General features: G+C 38.5%; 1 protein-coding gene across 1 annotated transcript; it reads left to right on the top strand.

Annotated features, from left to right (window-relative positions):
* The first annotated feature begins 15,552 nt into the window (after positions 1-15,552).
* LOC143489331 (uncharacterized) lies at positions 15,553-23,502 on the top strand. Its single transcript, XM_076988280.1, has 4 exons — positions 15,553-15,641; positions 15,814-15,961; positions 16,564-17,227; positions 20,951-23,502. The coding sequence occupies exons 1-4, from the start codon at positions 15,553-15,555 to the stop codon at positions 22,834-22,836; spliced, it is 2,787 nt and encodes a 928-aa protein (XP_076844395.1). The 3' UTR covers positions 22,837-23,502.
* Positions 23,503-23,922: the final 420 nt, after the last annotated feature.

Raw genomic sequence — 23,922 nt, 5'->3', positions numbered from 1 at the left:
AGTGAGAAAAAACTCATTAAATGAATGACAGCAAAGTTTTACTTTTTTCAGTGTAGTAATGTTTGCCTAATACAATTCAAGTACTTTAAAGTAACATATATAAATAAGGTTTTCTGAACAAACAGATATTTATCATGTTGAATTAGATTTACTTGTGCTTATCCAACTCAAAGTGTTTTCATTAAATCTACATAATGTTTCCATCTAATTTAATTATGTTACCTAAACACAAAATTCTAAATTCAAACCACATTACAGTTTAAGCATGTGATAAGCCTTAATGGTGTGTGGTGCTGAAACAAACAAAGCACACATGTAACAAATGTACAAATCTGTATTTAGAAAAAACATACAGAAAGTACAATAAGTACTGGTAAAAGTAAATACATTCTGAAGTTTATAAAGTGCAACTGTCCATACTGTAAATGCAATACTTACAGAATTTATAGTACGTCCAATGTCTCTAACATTTAAAATTAAAACTTTGAGCAATCAAGCATAAATGACTACAATAAAGAAATACAAAAACAAATGTTCTGATTCTGATCGTGAACAAAAACTTGATTTTGAAATGTTAAACCATGCAGCATACCTTTAACTAAAGTGCTTTCCTATCTTTAGTTAAGCAATAGGGTATATTATATATTATTGTATTATATCATGTTATATTATATTATACTATATTGCATTATACCATATTATATTATATATTTGTATATATGTATAACCCCCTCTTCCTTTTGTTTCTGTCTCCCTTTACACCCCCCCCTTTTCTTCTCCCTTTCTACACTCCCCCCCCCCCCCCGCGCATTTAAATGTACTAAATTTATATATGTTTTTATGATTGAATAAACAATAAATTATCAATAGTCCTTCGAAGAGAGGGGGTGGTGGTGGTGGTGGTGGGGGAAAAAAAAAACTAAAGTGCTTTAAAATCTGTCAGCAAAATGCAACAACAGTAGCCTTAAGAATAATCAGTACAAACTTACCATATAATTAGCACCATGTCAAACTTAATTCTTCCAAAATCAAGAGTATCATGATCTAAAATCCTACTCCAACTCACTGAAGAGCTTGGATTTCAGAGCCTGAACTTTGTGTGACAGTTTGTTAGCATCTAGTTCCAGAAGGAGTTTCTGGATAACCTCAAAAGTGTATCTAAATTTGGGAGGGTAACTCAAGTTAAGGGCATAAATTAAACCAAGCAACAATGCAATGGCATGAGACACCACTGCAGTGCCGGCGCCAGGACATATACAGTGAGGGGGCGTCAGAAAATTTCGAGGTGGCGAACGTAAGTTGTTGAGCGGGGGGGTGCGAACGTAAGTTGTTGAGCGCTTGGGTGGCGGCGTGTGACAATTGTCGCGCGGGCGAGGGGGCGCCGTGCAGCGATTGTAGTAAAATAAATGGATCTTATTATTTACGTTGAGGGGGCGGGACACCTCGCCTGAGGGGGCGACGCCCCCTTTCACCCCCCCGTGGCGCCGGGCCTGCACACTGGCAAGGTCTTCTAGAACCACAACACCTTCGATTACCACTCCAACATCTGCAGAATGGTCCATGGCATCAGCTTCCTCAACTCTGGTTGCATAAATCCCCAAGACAGTCCCATCAATTCCCTGCTGAATAGCAGCCACATCAGAAAACTACAGAAAAAGACAGATAAAAACAGAAAACATGTTTAGTACACAAATTTACATATAGTTTTCAAATACACTACACTGTCAGTTTTAGCTTACCTGTCTAATCACTTCAATGGCCCCAAGTGTATAAAAGCAAGCGCATAGTCACGAAGACTGCTTTTACAAAAATTAGTGAAAGAATGCGTGGTACCGTGATGCCACACATTAAAAGTCCAGTCGTGAAATTTCCTCACTACTATATATTCCACAGTCAACTGTCAGCGGAATTATAACAAAGTGGAAGCGATAAATGACATAGCGAGGTCAGCAGATGCTGAGGAGCATAGCGGGCAGAAGTCGCCAATTTTCTGTCCAGTCAATCACTACAGACCTCCAAACTTCATGTGGCCTTCAGATTATCTTAAAATGCGTAAACTGCTTGAGGGAATGGGTTTCTATGGCCACGCAGTTGCTTCCAAGCCTTACATCACCAAGCACAAGGTAGGCAAGCGGATAATTTTGGCAATACAGTGGCACCTCGACATACGAGCTGCTCCACATACGAGTATTCCAACTTACGAGCCGCGACACGAGCGAAATTTCTGACATTTCGACATCCGAGCTCAAATTTGGGATACGAGCCGAGCTTCACGATGCTTCTGTTAGTTGGCGCAACGGTCGTGTCAGTGTTTAGAGCGAGTGTATATTTTAATCTGAACTTTGTGTGCATCATGGGTCCCAAATAAGTACCCGCAAGTGGAAAGGCCGTTAAGAAGAAGAGGATGATATCCATAGAAACGAAGCAGGAGATAAATAATTTACACGATAAAGGAACTCGTGTCATTGAACTTGCAAGGATGTTCGACCGCAGTACGTCCACCATTTGTTAAAGCAGCGAAAGGTGCAACGATATTTTCCCCAAATTAGGACATGTGTTCATGAAGAGCAGGGTTGCCAACTCTCACGCAATGAACGTGAGACATGCATTTGACTGTCTTCACACGCCATTCATCCGATTTCTCACGCTGAAAAAATCTAGTTTATTTATCTATGATCTACATCTATGATTCAATGAGTTACTAGTACGCTCTGACGCCAAACGCTGGTGATCGATCGATCGCGATATAATAGTTAATTGTCCATTTTACACTTCCCCGGTCAACATTTGACACACATTGCATCGAGTGCAGACATCAAGGCAGCAGACGAGTTTATTACGCGTTAACTGTTTGAAAAAGAAGGCTACTTTTAACTGTTTTAAATATTTAACTGCGATGAGACCGGCCTGTTCTGGAAAAAAAAAATCATTATTTACTTTGATTAAAAACATGTCTTTTCATAATTTAGGCTAACTTTGGGACTTTTTTGAGGGCTGAAACCAATTAGAACTATTTACATTCATTCATATGGGGAAAATTTGTTCGAGATACGAGTTGTTCTACTTACGAGCTCGGGTCTGGAAAGTATGAAACTTGTATGTCGAGGTACCACTGTATAGTGTACTCATTTACTAACCATGTATTCACGAATGAGATTGTCCGGCTCTTCATTCAAGTAGAGAGACAGAGCTCTGAGGATTGATTCTCTCTTAACTTTGATACTGTCACTCTAAGGATGGAAAGAGTAATCAATTAGTGTTTTGTGACAAAACCCTATTACACTTTGTTAAACTATATGCATTCTTAATTTAAATGGTCATAATGAGCATCCTTCTTTTCTAGGTCCCCTGTGCATTATATTGTTTCCTACCATATTCCCTCCAAAAAGCTTCTTTTTTACCTTCTTACTCATGTCCTTAACCATTTTGCAGCTTATGTCTCTCACCTACACCATCTGTGTAACTCAATAGTCATTCCTGCATCTCCTATCATATCGACCACACACCCACTTCAAAGTTAAATTATATTTGAATGCACCCATGAGTACCTGTCTCATAGCCGTCACAAGTTGCATAATCTTTCGTCCTTGGACACCTCTTTTGGCAAACACCTTCATAAGTTTTGCAGAGTGAAGATCCAGCTTGGATAAGAACCGCGAAAGCAGAGGTACTGTTGTAATCCGCTCAAATTCAGCGTTTACCTACAAACATTCAGATGCACAGAATTTACTCAAACTTTAATTTCTGATTGTGACAAACTTGTGACAAATACTTATCTTGACATCTCCATTCACTTACCTCTTTTGTTCTAAAAAGAGCAGGCCATCTTGTTTTGAAGTCCGAGATAAGAGGCGATTTGTGGATAACTTCATGCCTTCTCAACACAAAGGTCTTGTCCATTAGCACTTTCAATGTCTGCTCATTGTTCTTCTTTTTAACTTCTGAAAGAAGGGTCACTCTTACTCTCTCAAGACTCTCAGCAGTTTCGCCACTTGGAAATGAGGGACAGTAGTTCACTTCTGCTTTTCGTGGTTTCTTTACACCATATGCTGGTCTTGATTTTCCTTGCGGTTTATGTTTGAGTGAATTCACAGTGACCTCCATGCAGCCAACATTCCTCAGTTTTGTTCTATAGTTGCCAATTTTGTACTTTAGGCTCACCTTCCATCCACTGCAACCAGTAACTGAACCTTGCTCTTTCAAGCAGGGGTGCTTTTTAATAAATGCTTTTGCCACTTCCTCAAAGTCTGAATCTGTTGGATAAAGTTTGTACTTGACAATTTCTTCTGCAAGTCCATCTAAATCGGAAGATTTCAGTTTTGGGTCAGGGCTAAGGAATGTCCCACCTTCTTTGAAGGCTGTATTGGCTTGTTGCAACTTGAGTTCAGTGTCGTACGAGAACCTGGGTACAACACAGAGGGCCATGGAGAGGATTTCAAGCTGCTGGCTGACTCTGAGGAAGACTCAAGTGAGCACTCGGATGATGCCCTTGATGTAGATTCAGGAGTTGACAATATGACTGTATCAGAATTGGAGGGTGAGGGAGAGGGAACTGGAGCGAAGTTTATAATGTGGAAAGCATCAAAATCTGGTGGAGGAGGGCTACCATTCTGGCACAAAGCAACATGTGCAGAAGAGGAAGACTCTGGTAAAAACACAACCTTTACAGTAGCTTTGTCCTGAAGGTCTGATTGCGACGTAAGGTTCATGAATTCATTGTCAAACTCTGGATCCATGAACTGCAGCCTAAAACTTCCATGCAAATTACACTGCCTTTCAACTTCAGCCAAAAGGTCACTCATCGAATGTGGCACACCATACCGAAGAATTACCAGCTCACAGTTGTTTTCTCCAAGGATAACTCTTAGTCTGCCTGAAGAAGCCACTGCCATTTTGACAAACCTGAGATTATATATATCTTTGCAGGGGTCTCATTACACAATACAGCCAATAGTAACATAACATAACATAAACTTTATTGATCCCCGATGGGAAATTCAGTTTCCCCAGGACCCGGTGTAAAGCACCGAGGACCTAGAGTGGCCACACATCAAGAGAGCGCCGCTGTATAGATTACGGGAGAAACAGAGAGATAAACATCAGGAGGAGACAAAAGAAATATGACCCCAGATTATTCTCACAGGACAACAGTCTGTGTGCATGCAAAAAATCTCCATAGCACATACAGCATTGATAACACAGACAGTAAGCAGTGAGAGGTGTGATCCATTCAGAGGGAGGGGGAGCCAGAGGCCTGGCACACAGTTTTTGTGTCAAAGTTCGCGGTGGAAGGCGAGAGCCATCTCTGACAGTCTCTGTGTGGGGGTAGGAGCAGGTAACCAAGACGACGACCTTCTGGGAGAATTTTGTTTGGGCGCCAATGCAGATAATCATGAATGAAGAATTTAGCAAGGAGCTCGTCCTTGAGTGTTTGAGCACACAAACTCTCCTTAAGTCAGCGGTCTCCCAACTAATCCAACTTCCCACGTAGAGCATTGATTCCATCCATGATCAAATCCAGCTTTTTTAACAGTCACAGTCTGAGTCTGAGTTCCAACAGCTCTACCCACCGCATCAATCAAGTTGGGCAATTTTTCGTGGGCGTTCGATAACTGACCCCACTCTTAATTTCCCGATACACCAGGGCACACCTAATCAGCAGAACCCCAGTGATCAAAGTTCCAAATAAGAACACATCCTCAACATCTTCCAGGGAGAGAGGCGCAAGACACAAACTACGCCACGTCCCCCCTGAGCCAAACAGGACGTGGCGTATTACATGAGGCTTGTTGGTCTTATCAGCCCCCTTGTAGAGGAATTGCTGTATAGACTCATTAAGGCTTTCCAGTGTTATGTACCTCTTAGCTATGAGCAAATTCAAGCATAATGCAAGTTCTACTGCACTGTAAAAAATGTCTGTTGATTTTACGGTAATAAACTATAAAATAGCAACAGTAAAAGATCGTAAAGTAGAAAACAGTATATTACTGTAACAGATGCAATAGTTTACTTTAAAAAAATAAACAGTATAAAAATTAATTTTTACAGTCATAATATGTAGAAAACACACATTTTAAATGTTAATTTCAATATTTTAGGTAAAATATATTGGAAAATTCCGTAATGTAGTAAACAAGGAATTACCCTAAAAATAAAAAAAAAATTCAGTCTAAATTACAGATTTTGCTGATGAGTAATTTTACAGTGAAAACCATTCATCAATCAGCAAAATCGCACGTTGATTTCTACAGAAAGAAAATGCTAAAAACATGGCCAGTGCTGAAAGGTAAAGCATGTTGAAATATAGGACAATGTACTGCCATTTTAGAAATTGTCTTTGTAAATATGGGTCAAATATTTATACATATAAGGAATACCGTATTTTCTGGACCATAAGCTGCACTTAAAAGTTTTCGATATTCAAGTCTTGCGCTATCATTGCTGCCTTCAGTCGAATGGTGACTGTAGAGACGTTTCTCCCGCTGTTCTTTACTCAATTATGTTTTACGTAATGTTCTCTGGTTAGTTTATCGCTGCCAGCGTACACATTACGTATCTGTGTCAGGGACAGATTTTTAATATACATACAATATAATAATGTTAATATACATACAAGGCGCACTGCTGATTTTTGAGAAAATGTAAGGCTTTTCTGCTTAAAGTCTGGAAAAGTGTGTAGCGTCGGTCCACTGGGGGCGGCGCTACTTCCCATGAGCCCCCGCGGCTCCGTTATTGATACGCGTTATGTGTAAGTGTTATGACATGCTGTTGTTGATTATGTATTTGATTATATGTTTTGTTAGTTTAAGTCTCCCTGTATTAGTTTATGTAGTTGTACAGTGTCTGAGTCTACCTACCGTGTTTGTGTAATGTTACAGTGCTAATGACCTGCCCTCATGTTTCACGTATTGTTTTTAATACGTGTGATCACGGCTTCATGCATGATTACGCTGCCAAGGCAAAATAAAAGTTCCTTGTTGTCTTAAAATGTGGCAACAACTGGGCAGCCCGAGTGATGGCGGCCTGCCAGTAATTTACTGTGAAGTTGGACTTCACAATCAAATACTGTAAAATAATAATGGTTGTAATGTGTTCATCATAGAGATAGACATTTTTTACGGTAAAGTTCTGGCAACCACAGCTGCCAGTCTTTTACCGTAAATTTAACAGATTTTTTTTTTACAATGTAGGTTGTTTTCATGTTAATTTTAGGGAAAAACATTGTTTTTTTATTCAGTTAAAACATTATCTTTTACAGTAAAATATTGACTCCAGCACCAGTTTTAACCGTAAAAACAACAATGACTTTGCCTTCCAACCGTTAAAGAAAAAAATGTTATACCCGTAATTTTATGGTGGTGTTCTGGCAACCTCAGCTGCCAGCGTTTTACCGTAAAATCTACGTTTTTTTTTTTACAGTGTGGTACAATACCTTCAAAAAGGTCATGCGTGATATCTGGGGGGTAACCACACAGAACATGAAAATGTTCAAGGCTCTTACTAAAAGTACATTGTTTTTTCACACCGCAACAGCTGGTACCATTTTCCTTTGCAAATTTAAGATGAGTTTCATAAACATCTTTACTTCTTCTGCCAAACAAACCTGACCTAACCTCATTCGCCTGTATGTCTGCACTTTTTCCCCAAACAAAATCGGCAGAAATACTCTCCAGAGAAGCTCTCAACAAAACCAGCAATGCCATGTACTCCCAAGTTATCTGCCACCACAGCTTGAATTGTACCTTTCACTGACTGCCCAAGCAGAGGAACAAAAACACCATTTTGTTCTAGAACTGAAAGGTCATGTAAAAGAGGCTCCAACACTATCATATTCATAACACTTCACATCATCACTTTTGCACAACACAGCCAAGTTGATTGAAGACAATGCCGAATGAAAGCCTGGGGATAAGTTGCTCAAAATCCAGTACACAGCACAAAGCTTATGTTTCCTTCGTGAAGTACCAAGTGGATTGCACATTTCAATGTCATCCAAATAAAAAGTTAATGAAATTCTTATAGCTTCATCTGAAAAGAAGCTGTTTTCTTTGAAGTGATCACCATCCTTGTAGGATGTGTAAAGCTGTTTGCCATTCACATCACTGTTTATCTGCGCTTTGTGGTTTTCAACCATTTCATCAACAATTTCTTGCCTAGCAAGAAGCTGTTGAAGGGATTGTAATATTGGGACATACTGAAAAGTCTTCCCCTCTTTTGCATCAAGAATGTATTCAACAGGTTCGACAATAAAATATCTTGCGTTGATATGCAGTGCTAAGGACTCCACCTTTCTCAATGGCTGTTGTTGCGCTTTAACCTTTTCTTACCTTAGCGCAGCGTGTTCGTTGATTGCAAAAGAAAACATTACCAGTCTTGTCTTTTAACCTTTTATTTACGTAAACAGAGATCTCTGGAGAGCTCACATACCCTAATCATGTCACCCCATGTGCAGCTCTGAAGCTGTCTGCTCTTCTCACCATTATATATGCTTCCCTGCTAAACATAGGAGCTGCACGTTCCTACAGCTGTCTCTATTCTGGAAGCGAGGTCTTACTACCTGGCCTTACCACATAAGGCCACAGTGAGCCTTCTCTTACACACATCCCATTTTAGCCTACTGCAAACGCACAGAGTATTGGAACAACACAGAGTATTCTTACTAACAAGCAACTTGATCCTTAATATAATGTAAGCAAAACGTATAGCGATTAATATTAGAGATTTGATTAATACTTTATGACTAGTCAAAATATATAAATTATGATAAGCTGTTGATTCAGTACTGCAATGTAAACAAACTATGAAGGGATTAAAATGAAATCCACAACACTGTGTATAATGGGTGCCAACACTGGCGATGTCTTTAAGGACTGACTTCTCAACAACAAGATTATGTTTCTCAAACACTTCTTGTAATTTATTTTCTGAAAGTGAAGCCGATGCAGAAGTTAACAGAAAATGCAGCTCTTCTAGAAACTCATCTATTGCTGTGGCTGGAACATGAACAATATACTCCAGTTTCAACAGTATTGCAACTAAATTCTCCACAATAGTTTCAATCAAGTCACAACTTTCGTTAGAGTCAAAATGTGTATCTACAATCTCAGAATCATCATCTTGCCTCTCTTCATTGTCAATGTCAGACTCCTGATGTTTTTGATTGGTTGCAACCCAATTTAAAATCGCTTAATAAATGTGGGTTGTGCTTTCTGTTTTTGTGGGACTTAAAAGTTCCATACACATTTGTCTGAAAATCACAACCAGTAAACATACAACACACAGTTTCACTTCTCTTTAGATGTGTATATACATGAGCAAAATAATCCCTTTCAGAAGAAAGCTCAGCACATGCACACAAATTACAACTAAAGGTGGTCAATCGAGTTTCCTCTGGACAAGAATGTGTTGCATGCATTCGACCTAAATAAATCAAAAGAGCGTTCCATGTTTTAAAACTGCATGGACAGTTTAAATACATGCAGGGGTAATGCTGGCTCCGACCATAATGCCTGTGTTGCAATTTGTAATGTTTCAATAAATGAGACCTGGAGGACACTGAAACTCCAGTCTTTACATTCCCACATTTCTTCTATGTTTCACAGTTCAGTGTATCCAGTCAGTTCTGTCTAGTCATCCAATGTAAAATAAAGACATTTACCACTGAAACGTAACAATCCCACACCAATTATGCCTTCTCAAACACCTGCAAACAGAAGAAAAACAAGAAATGAGCAACTGTTTTCCTGGAAGTAATGTTTGTAACAGTTTTTCTAAAATAACATAGCGAACTGATATCCCCCATAATTTTAATTTACATGTTTTATATTAAGGTCACAAAACCATTGTGTACACAGCCTTCTTATTAATGCTAATGTTGCAGTGAAATTGCTTTGTTTTTAACAATGTGCATAACCTAATTGCCAAAAGGAAAATCAAGGAGCTATCTTCAAACGTTATGCTTAACCTAACTTCTTATCTACTGAACAAGCCTCAACACGACCAAGCGAGTGTAAATTGTTGACGGGGGGGGGTAGTTTGGTGGCGAACGTAAAATCGTAAAAAACCGGGGGAACGTAAAAAAAACCGGGGGGTGTAAAATGGACACAGCGAGAAAAAGAAACAGTATAAATGGTCGTTTGAACTAACCTAGTGAAAACCGGGACATTAAATGAATTTTTTTTGCCGGGACCGAATATTAAAAAGAAGGAAAACCGGGACAGCCCGGGGAAACCGGGACACGTGGCAACCCTATACACATTGAATACGTATAACTAGTGACTCAACAAAAATAAGCCGATATTTAAAATATTACGGGACAAAGCCAGACTAACGATAGCCTACTAGCTAACTAAACTAACGCTACCATATACAGGCCTGATAGTTTTCAGGCGCCACGCCGGAATTCCGGCGTACCGACAAGTCCGCAATAAAAAAAATTTGAGGGGGGGAAAAATCCGTCAAATCATAATGATAAACCACACGCGCACACATGCTATCTGTTTTGAGGCCGAAATATGATCCTTATGAGGTTCCCAAGTTACGATTTTTCGTGGTTACTACACATCTCCCATTTACTGTATAAAGCCTCGTTTGGACCTAAGTGGTTCTGCGTCGTAAACGGAACTTGGTGTTTGGTGTGCGCGGCGTCAGGATTAGTTAAACGCAGCTATGGATAAAGGTATTGGCCAAAAGCTTAGCTTTAGGATAGGATAACTGCGTATAGTACGTTATTTACGTACAGTATGTACGTATGTTCCGATTTACACCGAAAATCGATTTACGACGGATCAACGTCGTAACCCGGGGACCGCCTGTATTTCAGACATCGGAAGAGCTTCAGAGGTAGATACAAGATAAATTCAGTATTTTATCTTTATTCTGATTAATTAATTAATTCTGATTATCAGAAATATAAGAGTGTTTTTTTTTGAGCCGGTACAGGTGGTCAGACGATCTGGTTCATCCTGGCCGCCTTACGGCGTAAGGTGTAATACATGAACAAAAGCACAAAATGTATGTCCTAATAAACCAGCACAAAATATTTATTACATTTATTAAATTTTATATATATAAACTAACTATAATCATAATACTTGTAATTCTTTTAAACTTTATTTGCATAATTTCTTTGAGTTGTCTGGTATCCTATAATTTACTAACAGTAATGAATAAATAATGAATCATGCCTGTTTTTAACATATTGTGTCTAATTGTTAACAATCTTTAGGTTACAGCATTTTGTCAGAATATTAATAGAAATTAGTTTTTTATTTCACTATAATGATTACCTGACTTATTTATTAATTAATTTAAAGACAGTAAAATGACAGTTTACATGAGGTTACAACAAACCAGAGGATGCGACCGAAGTGGTTTTAATTACTTGAAATTAGAATGTTAAGACCAAACAGCGCTGGAAACACGCTAGTGCTAAGTATAGCTATCTAGTGCTCTCTCGATATCTGTTTAAACGTGGAGATTTCTCAAAATGGGGTGAAATTTACCAAAATGACCTGTATTACACAACATAGTTTAATCAAACAGCTACTGCAGCTCAACGCTAGACACAATCCTGACAAATACTTTGCCTCGCCGGCTTGGATTGTCACCAACAGAAAATGGCATCGCTGAAGAGAAGAATTTGCAAACGGCCCGAATATCCCAGATGAAGCGACTACTGACGAGCATGTTGAGTTTACTCCAGTCTTGTTTTGACAATATTTGCACTTATTAATCAATTATGGTCAAGGAGTTATTATAACATTCATAAAAAAAACTATTTACAAGCACCAAATAAGCAAACATTATATAAAAAAACAATAACAATGTATATATATATAACAATATACAAAACTATATAACTATAATAAAAACTATAACTATAATATAGTACAATATATAACTATAATAAAACTATTTAAACAGCAAATAGTTGACCAGGAAGCAAGCCACATTAAAGAGCTCTTCAATGCTTCCACAAACAGATGTATGGCCTTGTCAAAAAGTTTGTTCTCTTTCACCCTCCTAATGCATCTCTCCACATGAACCCTCAGACGTGCAATAGATTGAGTCTGCCTGACATCCTCCCTACTCATTTGGGTGTTTCTTGAAAGAAAGGCAGGTCTGTAAACCTTGCAGGGAGCCAGGCTGTCCACAAGAAACCCTTTGTCAACCATAATTGCCATGTCTGGTGTGAGCAGGTTTGTAATGCCAGACAGCTTGAAGATCTCACGATCACTCATAGATCCTGCATACAAGCCAGACACAAATGTAATGGCTCCATGAGGTGCCATGCCAATCATGGCCTTAAATGTAGAGTGTGATTTGTACGCTGAAAACACCTCACTCTGTAGCAGGAGAGAAGATGGTGTCTGGCAAAAGAGTTCAGTGCAGTCAAGCACCACCTGTGTGTCTGGGAAAGCTGCAAACTCAGGTGGAAGGTGAGCTCTGACAACTTCAGGGGGGATCCATAGACGTTGGCTTCCTAGCAGGATGTATAGGAAGTGTGTCCAGGTGGAAATAATCCTGCTAGCTGTGGTTCGGTGAATGCCAAGCCATTCTGCAAGATCCCTGAGAGGCAGGCCCACTGACAGGTACATGAGAAACAGCAGCAGCTCATCTATTGGTGGAAGTTTCTGTAAAAATACAAAAGTTGTATACTTAGTGACAGTGATAAATTATTACTAGATATATTAACTTAACCTTTACTTAAAGGAGAAAATTCAGTGTGAAATGAACTTGGGGTGTAGTAGTGAAACATGGGAAGTAGGAACTTTTGTCCAATAGGCCACCTCCATTTACCCATGCCCTAATACAGCTTGTATGCTACATACCGTTGCTGCTGGACAGAATTCAGAGCTGCTGGCAGATGCAGCCTGGGCACTGGTAATCCGCACCATCTTGGTGTTGACTGCAGGCTCCACCAATTTCCAAAAGGCCTGGAAGTGCTTGTATGAAGCAAACCTAAGAAAGTAACAATGTTCATGTTAGACTTTGTTTTGTTTGATTATTATTTTTTTAAATTAGCTTCTCTAGCTAAAAGTATGTTTTTCAAACTCTTCTTAGCTATATAACCTTGCTGAAAAAAAATCAGCTCTAGTCCAGCTTATGCTGATAGATGTTTTTAGTCTAATCAGACCTTTGATATCCAATTAAGGATTAACGTTATAAAAATATACTCTACATTGGTCAAGAGCCGAGTTGGTCAACCAGCTTATTTAAGTACAGTGATTACAAGTCAACATAATTATAAGAATCTTTATGAACCAACCTGGTGTAAAAGCGAATCTCCTCATCTGACCCCGCCAGGCGATGAATACCAAAACGGGTCCTCAGCTGTAGCACTTCCAGCTGGTGTTGGAGTTCCCCGATTTTCTGGCGCAGGGCTTCATTCTCACTGGCCACTTCAGCTGCCATCACCGCTGTCGCTGGAGTTAAGCAATAATCATGATCCGGCGCCTCTGTGTCCATGTCGTTCTCCGACTCGGAGTCTGCAGGCAGGTCCGGGAGAGAGTCCTCCGACCTCGGACAGCGCTGCCACACATTCAGGAAAATAGAAGGGGTACAGCTCCACTCTGCAACCTCCTCAGTCCCCCTGCAGTCACCGCGAAGTCTCCCGGTTGGAAATGCCGGCCACACACACGGGTGTTCACTGTTGGAGTGAACTTGTCCCTACGGATCTTAGTTAGCCACTTAGCACGCAGCGCGGGGTCAACAGGAAACTTGTGAAAGCTTAGTTCGGCGTTATAGCGCGACGAACAGGTACACAAGGGCACACAGCAATGTAACGCTGACTTTCTTACCCGTTGGAAGGCCAGTCTTCTCTCTTTAACCCTGAATGCACTCATTATTTCCAACTAGCTCGCTATCTCTTCGTGTTGATATTAATACTAAAACCACGGAAGTGCTCAGACCGGAACTTCTCATGCACACCCTCAAATGCCGGAAACAGAATGGACGCCATCTTGTGCACGGAGCCAATAGTCTAAAGCAGAGCTAAACTTTAATTATTTTTGCAATGTGTTCCTTTAAACTTGCTTATGTTGATGTAGTTACTGAAATATTTATTTTATTATTACTTTGCATGCTTAAGGATTTAATGATAAGAGCAGATGCGTTGATGTAAATGCAATTCTTGATGCTTTTGAATTTTTTTTTATAATTTCAAACAAAGTCATGATTCTTTGGTATTGACTACTGTAAACACATTGATACATTTGTTGCACTGTCAAAGACATTTGTATTTTTGCGTGCATGAATAGGGTGCACTAAAAACGAATCTGTATCCAGCCCCCTAAAAGATAACTGCATAGGTAAGTCTAATGAGTATTAATTAAGTGCCAATTTTGTAAGCAAATGCACTCTGTCCAACAATAGAGCATAGAGAAATACAACAGTTTAATTTGACCTGTACACTGTAAAAAAATGAAGTGTTAAAATTACTTAAAAAAATTAAGGCAAGTGTTTGCATGGATCTTTTTGAGTTGAATTAACTTGCTGTAGTATTAAGTAAATGTAACCCATCTAAGTCACTTAAATACACTTAAATAAATTATCACAGTATAAATAAAATCAATATGTTGAGTTAACTTAAATATTTTGAGTTGACGGAGGGTTGGAAATTAAGTTGAACATACTTAGTTTTTTAAATAAACACAACTAAATAAATTCAAAGTTTAGTCATTAAAATTTAAGTTGTCAGAACTAATTTCTTTTAATTCTACCAACATAGAAAGGTCCATGCAAACACTTGCCTTAATTTTTTTGCTTTTGTATTACTTAAAATATAGCCTCCTTAACTACCACTCAAATAAATCAATTTCCAGACATCAAATACAATTTTTGCATTTATTACAATTAGCAATTTTTTTGTAAATTTACTGCAGTTAAATAAAACAAATGAGATATTATTGCTTAAAAAAACAACTGTCTTTCTTGACAATGAAGATGTTCATCGTTTTGTTGTGAAAAGTCAGATGCTCTCTGCCACATCCTATTAAAATACACAACACAATTAATAACATTAGAATTTTGTGTGACATACTTACAACTTAGAAAAGACACATCAAGACACTATAAGAAATAGGTCTATTCCACCATAGTGAGGGTATTTTTTATATTATTTTGCAGATAGGAGTCTCTATCATCATAGACCTAGAAAGTACTTGTGTGTGAACAGGTGTGAAAGGTGCCACAAACCACAGTCCAGACCAATGGACCAAAATTTAGTCCAACAAAAAGTGGTGGACCATGGTTTGCTTGCCGCATAAACAGACAAATAACAGTAAGTTGAATTAAACTATCATCATACACATGCACATGTGTCACACAACAGTTTGGACCCAATAGATACACAGAAATTAATAATAATACATTTTATTTAAAGCGCCTTTAATAAACACCCAAGGACACTGTACAGATAAAATGGGAGAAAGGTCAGATACAGCAGTAAATAATAAAAAAAACAATTAAGAGATATTAAAAGCAGTCTGAAACAGAAGTGTTTTCAGTTCAGATTTGAAAGTCTTGAGTGATGTGCAGGAACGCAGAGAAATGGGGAGCGAGTTCCAAAGCTTTGGGCCAACAACGCTGAAGGCTCGTTCACCGAACCCTTGTAGCCGGACTGGAGGAACAACCAAGAGGTGAGCATCAGCGGAACAGAGAGAACGTGCAGGACAGTGTGAAACTAGCGAGGACAGGTAAGGGGGGGCAGGTTCTGGAGTGAACGGAAGACCAAGAGTAATGTCTTGTACTGAATGTGGTATTGGATGGGTAGCCAGTGAAGTGATATCAGTTTTGGGGTGATGTGCTCAGATGCTTTAGACCATGTCAGGACCCTGGCAGCAGAATTCTGCACATGCTGGAGCTTCTTGATTTTACTGGCCGGCAGTCCGGCCAGCAGAGCATTTCAGTAGTCCAGTTGACTCATAACAAAAGCATGAACAAGAGTTTTAGCCGCAGAGTCAGTGAGTGAAGGGCGGAGTTTAGCGATGTTTCTTAGATGGAAGAAAGCAGTTTTAGTAATGTTATTGATATGGGCTTCCAATGTGAGGGCTGAGTCCAAGATAACACCCAGATTACGCACAGTATGTGATGTGGATGTAACGAATCCAGGAATTGAGATGGATGGTTGAACAAGTTTCCGAAGAGGGCGGCTTGCCTCAGTTTAGTAAGATTGAAGATATCCTACTTGAAAATAATGATGTGACCTTTCTGTGCAGACAGCACAAGTCTAATTACATAGAACACATAAGGGCATATAAATTTGCTCCAGATGAACTGACTATTTACACTGTGTCAGAATTGAATGACATTTGTCCCCTTTCAGCCTATAGTGTAGAAGGCCAGTTGCTGTTGACGACAAAGAGGTTTCTGCCAGTACATTGAAAAGGTATGGCTTCCTCAACCTCAACTTTTATTTTCTTTTATCCATTCCTAGTGAGGAGTAGTTTTACACAAGAATAAAATGATGTACAACTTGTTGAATATTATTGAATGCATGCAATATGAAGTCATTTATCTGAAACATCATAATGATAGTGTTTCTTTGTTTGCCTCCCATAGATGGCAGAGCCTAACAGAATGTTATTAGGAGTCTTCATTGCCATAGATATTGCCCACGAGATGGTGCTTGCTACACGGCCCACATCAGTGGAAGAGCTCATCACCATAACACGAGAGAAATTCAAACCTGATCTTGATTTTGACTTCACTCTACAATACGAAGACCCCGACTTTGGAGGACAGCTCTGTGTTCTGTCGGACATTACAGAACTTCCACAGAAAGCTGTACTACGAATTCTCAGATCAGAGAGTGATGCTAGCTTAACTGGAACCTCAGACACAGAATTGCTCCCCCATGCCCTGGCACGTATGCAGAGTTGGCCTGATGTGTTTCCAGTACCCCTTTTTTCTTATGATGTCGAGTACTGCCTTGAAGCTGGAAATACAGAATATCCAAATGCTAGAAAGATGTTGAAACTAACAAGAGCTCAAAAGCATGACATCTTAGAGAACATGGCCAAAACCATGCACTCTTTCAAGGCGTACCCTAGTGATAAAGAAATTGCAAGAGCTGCTGAAGCTCTTGTTACCAAACATCCTTGCCTTACAGAGCCAGGAAGTCACTGTGGGTGGTATGGCTGGAAGATGAGCCTAAAATTTAAGATGGGTAACTATCGCACCAAACTGAGCAGGTCTGGATGTAATGAAGTGGCTGTAAACTCTGGTAAGAGGAGCCGAAATAACCCAGAGAGTGAGTCCCCAGAGGAAAATTTTATTGCTTAAATGTTGATCTTTGATGTCTCAGGACACTTATTTGAGATTCTCATTTATGTTTCATTAAGATATCAACTTTGTCACAGATGTTTCTCCTAAAAGTTCTTAGGAGAAATAGAATTAGACAAAATTGAGACTTGAGAAATCTCTGAGGTTAAAGGAGTCAAAACTGAGAATTCCAAATGATATCTCTTTCTTGTATTGAATTAATCTCCTTCAAGGCTCCATTTTTACTATAGAATGAAAAGGAAATGACTCAGTTACATTTTGTTTCCCCAAATAAACAAATTCATTTTAATTAAGACACAACATTTTACATACATACATTTTATTCTTGCATGCGTCTTGCAACTTCTTTTTTCTTGAACAGAAATGTTGCATATGTACAAAAAGAAAAAAAAAGAAATTGCAGGAGTAATAACTGAGGTGTTGTTGCAATGTCAGAAACTGAAGTACAATTTATGTACAACTGAATTATATGCTAAATAGATTCGAACAAAATACAAACAAAAAACAGTAGCATAATATGATACATCATACACGACAAAGGTAAGACAATATTCCCTGCAAAACACTGTCTTTTGAGCCTTATTAATTTAACTTAAAAATTTAACTTAAAAAATTAAAATAACTTATGTTAACAAACAATGCTAAATATTAACAATACCAAAGCGTAAAACAAAAGAACTCACACTACAAATATGAATTGTCAAGTCAAATCTGGCCAATAGACTGTATGTAATGTAATATAATATGTACGTAATAACTTGTATCCTACAATTTTTCCCCTTTTCTTCAACTGAAAGATTGCTATGCTCGTTTCAAGCATTACTTCTAATAAGTAATATAAACAATTTTCATTAAAAAGATAACACTTGTGTGTTAGAACTGTGTATTAACCACGAACTGTGTATTAACTGTGTATCTAAAACTAAAATATTATTAAAAAATACCTTGTTCATGAAGTTGTACATCAGTGTTCTGCGCAAAGAACCTTAGTTTCATTGGTGGACAGCGGGTTCTCTTGAGCATTTCCCATGCACCTCACCTACCAGGACTTGCCATTCTGTGAAAAAGATAAAATTGTAAGATTGTCTAAACTCAGGAAATCCAATTTAGCAGAAAATATTTTATTTTAATAAAAATATTTGTTTGTACATGTGGAATCTAGGCTAACATACATACATTAAATAAATTATATATATATATATATATATATATATATATATATATATACGTGCACACACAAACACACAGTATACAGAGCAAGACCAACAACACTTACGTGTCTGAGCAAACTGGAACCCCAGTGATTTTCCAATCTAAACAACCCAAAAATAAATATTTCTGTAACACACTAAAGTAGGAATACTAGTGTATATGTTAATAAAGCAGGCATTTGACGATCATTCTTTTTGTCTGGATTATAATGGCTGCAAAAACATGTTTGCAAGTAAACTAAACTATATTAGCATAAATATAGGATGATGCTTACTAAAATTAATCTGGAGAAGAGCTGTATTTTCAGACATATATGCTAAAAATGATTTAAGAAAAAAAACGTAATGTTTTATGACAAGATGCAATTGGCATGTATTTGTCAAACTACAAACTCTGAACAAAATGTAGAAAATGTCTTGGTTATATTGCTAGCATACCAACATCGTTAGCCAGATATCCAGCGGACCGTTACGAAGCTATACCACTAGACTAACAAGTTGTTAGTAATGACACCTGAAATATAACTTAAAACATAGCCTTGTCTTTCGACAAAAATATCACATTTTAAACCAAGTAATGTTAAATAACGTTACTCGTATAACATTCAATGTTTGGGTCTATTTACCGTGTGACTTCCCGTCGGATTCCTCAGCAGTTCTTCGTGACTTCACTGAAGGAGGGACTTGCACTTGAACGGACCAATCACAGTCCATCTCCCGTACTATTGACTAATTAGGATCGCACACCGCTTTCAGCAGTTCTTTAATTGGATGATGTGGGATGACAACGAAAGGTGCGTTCACAGATCTCTCCTTCAGAACTGGGGCAATGGCGCAGCGTCTTCTGAAGAAACAGCTGATCCACGGTCAGTTGTTTCAATCTCTTTCATTATTTCCCAGTACAAGTTGATCGCAAACCTGGCGCATGCGCGATGCTAGGATGGTTGTTACGGTTACGTGGAAGTTCAGTGCTACGTCTCTCACATAATTTGGCCCGCCTTCTGGCTTCGTGCCTGAATTTGAACGAGGAACCAACAGTGCTGTTTTTTGGGCTACTTTTTAGTTGGTCTACCGCGGGAGTTACAAGTAAACATAAAGAATCGATCGCGATATAATACTTAATTTGCCCTTCAAGCAGCTTTACATTTATTTGTGGCCCGGCTCCTCCTTCAAGTTGTGCATCCCTGGGCTGTAGTATGCACTGATAACATGACAAATGTTCAATGAACTTTGCGTTGGGCAAAAAAAATCTAACTGGGTGTTATAAATATAATTTATCTTATATTGTAGAAGGAATCTAACTCAGGAGCCCAAAACAACAATAGCATTATTGGTATTTATGGTATATGATAATTATACAGGCAAGTATCTGGTAATTATATAGGCAAGTTGAATCTGACACTTGACCAAATGCAGAGTTTGTCCAGTAAATCTTGTCATGTATTTGTATCGTTAGGGTTTTTTATTAGTGCTTGCTGTTTTACCATCCAAATGTTCTATGCATAATTGTTTTTCCAGTGAACTAGTCCTTTTGATCCAGTGTGTGATTTATTAAATTAAGGATACTGCAAAATTGCTAGTTTATTCTAATAAAATGTGAATTCCTGTATTTGTCCATACTGAGACTCATTTAATGCAATTGTTTGGTAAATCTGAGCACAATGTGAGACTTTACAGTGATGTGTGAATAAATTCAGAAGGAGACATATGAATAATACTTAATTTCTGTAGTCTTTACTGAGATCTCTACTAAAATTAAGAAGAGACACATGTAAGATTACTGGAGTCTTTACTAAGATTTATACTAAAACTTAAGAAGAGACATGTGAGATTACTGGAGTCTTTACTGAGATTTATACTAAAACTTAAGAAGAGACACATGTGCGATTACTGGAGTCTTTACTGAGATCTCTACTAAAACTCAAGATGAGACACACAGAAGATTACCAAGATCTTTATCTCAAGAGACACATTTGAGCAGCAGGAGACTTAAGGAAAAATCTCATTTGTCTTTCCATATAATCTCAGTGTTGTCTAGGAGAAACTGCAGAGATATTAAGGAGATCTCCTTTTTGATTTTTCTTTCCTCTGGGTCACCCCACTACATCATCAAAAAAGCTTGTCGAGCTGAGGTGAACTATTTACCAAATTTCCCAAGAGGAGAGGATGCCTCAAGTCTGGAGCGACTAAGATTGCAAGTACACTGTAAAAAATTGCTGTAGTTTTTACAGTATTTTTTAACAGTAATATACTGTTTTACATTTTTACAACCTGTAACTGTATTTTAGAGTGCATCGTGGTTGCGGAAAAAAAAATGACAGGAAATAACAGTAATGGGTGAGCACAACCACAGGCAGGGTCGTGTACAGTAATACACTGTAAAAGTCTTGAATGGATTGTGCGGGAAGAGAGGAGAAGACAGCCTGAAGAACGCCATTTTTTATACGGCACAGCTGGTAAGTTCAAGTTAATATTACAATTGAATATTGACTACAAACGGGCACTCGCTAAAGCACGCTCAGCATACCTAGCCTCACTGATAGAGAAAAATAAAAACAATCCTAGATTTCTTTTTAATACTATTTCCAAACTTACAAAAAATCAAGCAGGCGCAGAACCTCAGATTCCAGTAAACCTCACTAGTAATGTATTTATAGATTTTTTTGATAATAAAATAGAGAATATTAGACAAAATATAAAACCTTTTATTAGCAATACAACTGGTATGTCATCTGGTTTGGTTGATATCGATTTAAATCGCATACTGGGAGAAAAACTTGATGCTTTTCATCCACTCCCACAATCAGAATTAGAGAAAATAATTTCTTCCTTAAATTGTACTACCTGCACACTAGACTCAGTTCCCTCAAAGTTATTAAAAGAGGTATTACCAGCTGTAACTGAACCTCTTCTAACTATAGTTAACTCATCCATTACAATAGGTCACATGCGCAAATTGTGTAAATTAGCAATTATCAAACCTCTGATCAAGAAACCAAATCTTGATCCTACTGTACTATCTAATTATAGACCCATTTCAAACACATCATTTATATCTAAGATCATAGAAAAAGCTGTTGCCCAACAATTATGCCTATATCTGCATAGGCATCACATATTTGAAAAGTTCCAATCTGGTTTTAGACCCCATCACAGTACTGAAACAGCATTAGTTAAAGTAACAAATGACCTCCTCCTTGCTTCAGATCAAGGCTATGTATCGCTGTTAGTGCTTCTTGATCTTAGTGCAGCTTTCGACACAATTGATCATAGGATCTTGCTAGAAAGGTTAGAACGCTGGGTTGGAGTCTCTGGCACAGCCCTTTCATGGTTTCATTCTTACTTAACAAATTGCTATCAGTTTGTAGAGCTCAATAATATTCCATCCAAACGTACAAAAGTTAAATATGAGGTCCCGCAAGGCTCCATTCTAGGACCACTATTATTTACATTATATATGCTACCATTGGGCACAGTTATAAACAAACATGGTGTAAATTTTCACTGCTATGCAGATGACACTCAACTTTACATATCAGCCAAACCTGATGACAAACTCAGTTTAAGAAAAATTGAGGCCTGTGTAAGAGATATTAAATGCTGGATGTCTCTAAACTTCCTCCAACTTAATGAGGACAAAACAGAAGTTCTCCTTCTGGGCCCTAAGGCCTCAAAACAGAAAATTCCAGATCTAATGCTTAATCTCGCAGGCTACCCCATTACACCTGGCACAGTAGCCAAAAACCTAGGCGTCATACTCGACTCTGACCTATCATTTGATAAATACATAGATAATACTACTAGGATAGCTTTTCTACATCTCCGTAACATTGCTAAATTAAGAAATGCATTATCACAGGATGATGCAGAAAAATTGGTGCACTCCTTTGTTAGCTCTAGATTAGACTACTGCAATGCACTACTGTCAGGATGTTCAAATAGGAATCTAAATAAACTTCAAATAGTTCAAAATGCCGCAGCCAGGGTTCTGACCAGAACTAGAAAATTTCAGCATATCAGTCCAGTCCTATCAGCCCTGCATTGGCTCCCAGTTAAATTCCGTATTGACTTTAAAATTCTTTTATTAACTTATAAAGCATTGCACGGGCTTGCTCCTGAGTACCTTCAGGAACTTATTTCCTATTATGAACCCCCACGCCCACTAAGATCACAGGGTGCTGGTCTTTTATTAGTTCCAAAAATTAACAAGGTAACAGTAGGGGGAAGAGCCTTTTCTTGTAAGGCCCCCCAGCTTTGGAATAATCTTCCTAAATGTGTCCGGGACTCCGACACAGTCACAATCTTTAAGTCTAGGTTGAAAACCCACTTTTTAGTTTAGCGTTTGATAATTAATATCCCCCCTTAGATTAAGGTACAGATCCAGGGGTTCACAGGCGAAGGGTTTTATGGTAGACTGGGGCGCTGGTGCTGTTGTCCTGTCACTGCTTGTGGTCACTCAAGTTTGTTGACAGTGCAGTGGACGGATGCCATTGTCTCAGAATGCCCCCAAGCCTATAGTTACCTTCTGGTTCTGCCTTTTTTAGCTAGGCTGTAATAATTTAACTTAATGCCGGAGTTGCTGCCACACTCCGGAAATGTTTATAATTTCACCTGTCCTGTATATGTCCTCATACAGAGCTAATTTTCCCTGTTTCATTTCTCCACATGGCTGCCCGCCTGCTTGAGGAATAATGAGATGAGGAGACCAGCGATCCATCCTGGGCCAGCCACCTCCTGCCTAACCGGATACATACATCATGATGGACATTATTACATATTTTTCCTTTTCTTTCTCTTCTTTCTGTCTAAATTGTTGTTGTTGTCATGGTGACCGGTGTCGGCCAGAGGAGGATGGGTTCCCCCCCCTGAGTCTTGGTTCCTCTCAAGGTTTCTTCCTCATGCAAAAAAACTAGGGAGTTTTTCCTTGCCACTGTCGCCTTTGGCTTGCTCACTGGGGGCTAGGACTCGGCACTTGTAAAGCTGCTTTGTGACAACAACTGTTGTAAAAAGCGCTATATAAATAAAATTTGATTGATTGATTTGATTGATTGATTACTTAAAACTCACATCTAGCTGGCAAAATATGATAACCTACGAATAATATATGGACAGCTAGTCAGCTATTTACCTTGTAAAAATTAACTGTGGACAATATTACTCATAAATGTTGCTTATGGACACCGTTAGCTTGTTAGCTAGATTAGCCAAGTTGTGTCAAGTGCTTTCGCCCCAGAGGACGCATCTCACTCAATTATCGGCTACTCTTCTCCTGGAGTTACAACTCTACCAGCACAAACATCTTCATAGTCACTGTGTGTCGACATTGTGAAAAGGCGTTCTTTTCTTGAGCCAACATTACATTTTTCAACAGCAATTTATAGTTTCAAGTTCATTTTTAAAACGAGGCTAAGTGTTTAACGTTAGC

The sequence above is a fragment of the Brachyhypopomus gauderio genome, unplaced genomic scaffold (assembly GCF_052324685.1).
Source record: "Brachyhypopomus gauderio isolate BG-103 unplaced genomic scaffold, BGAUD_0.2 sc61, whole genome shotgun sequence".
NCBI lineage: Eukaryota > Metazoa > Chordata > Actinopteri > Gymnotiformes > Hypopomidae > Brachyhypopomus > Brachyhypopomus gauderio.
Note: the sequence above shows the minus strand (reverse complement) of the source record. Positions and strands in the feature narration are given on the sequence as shown.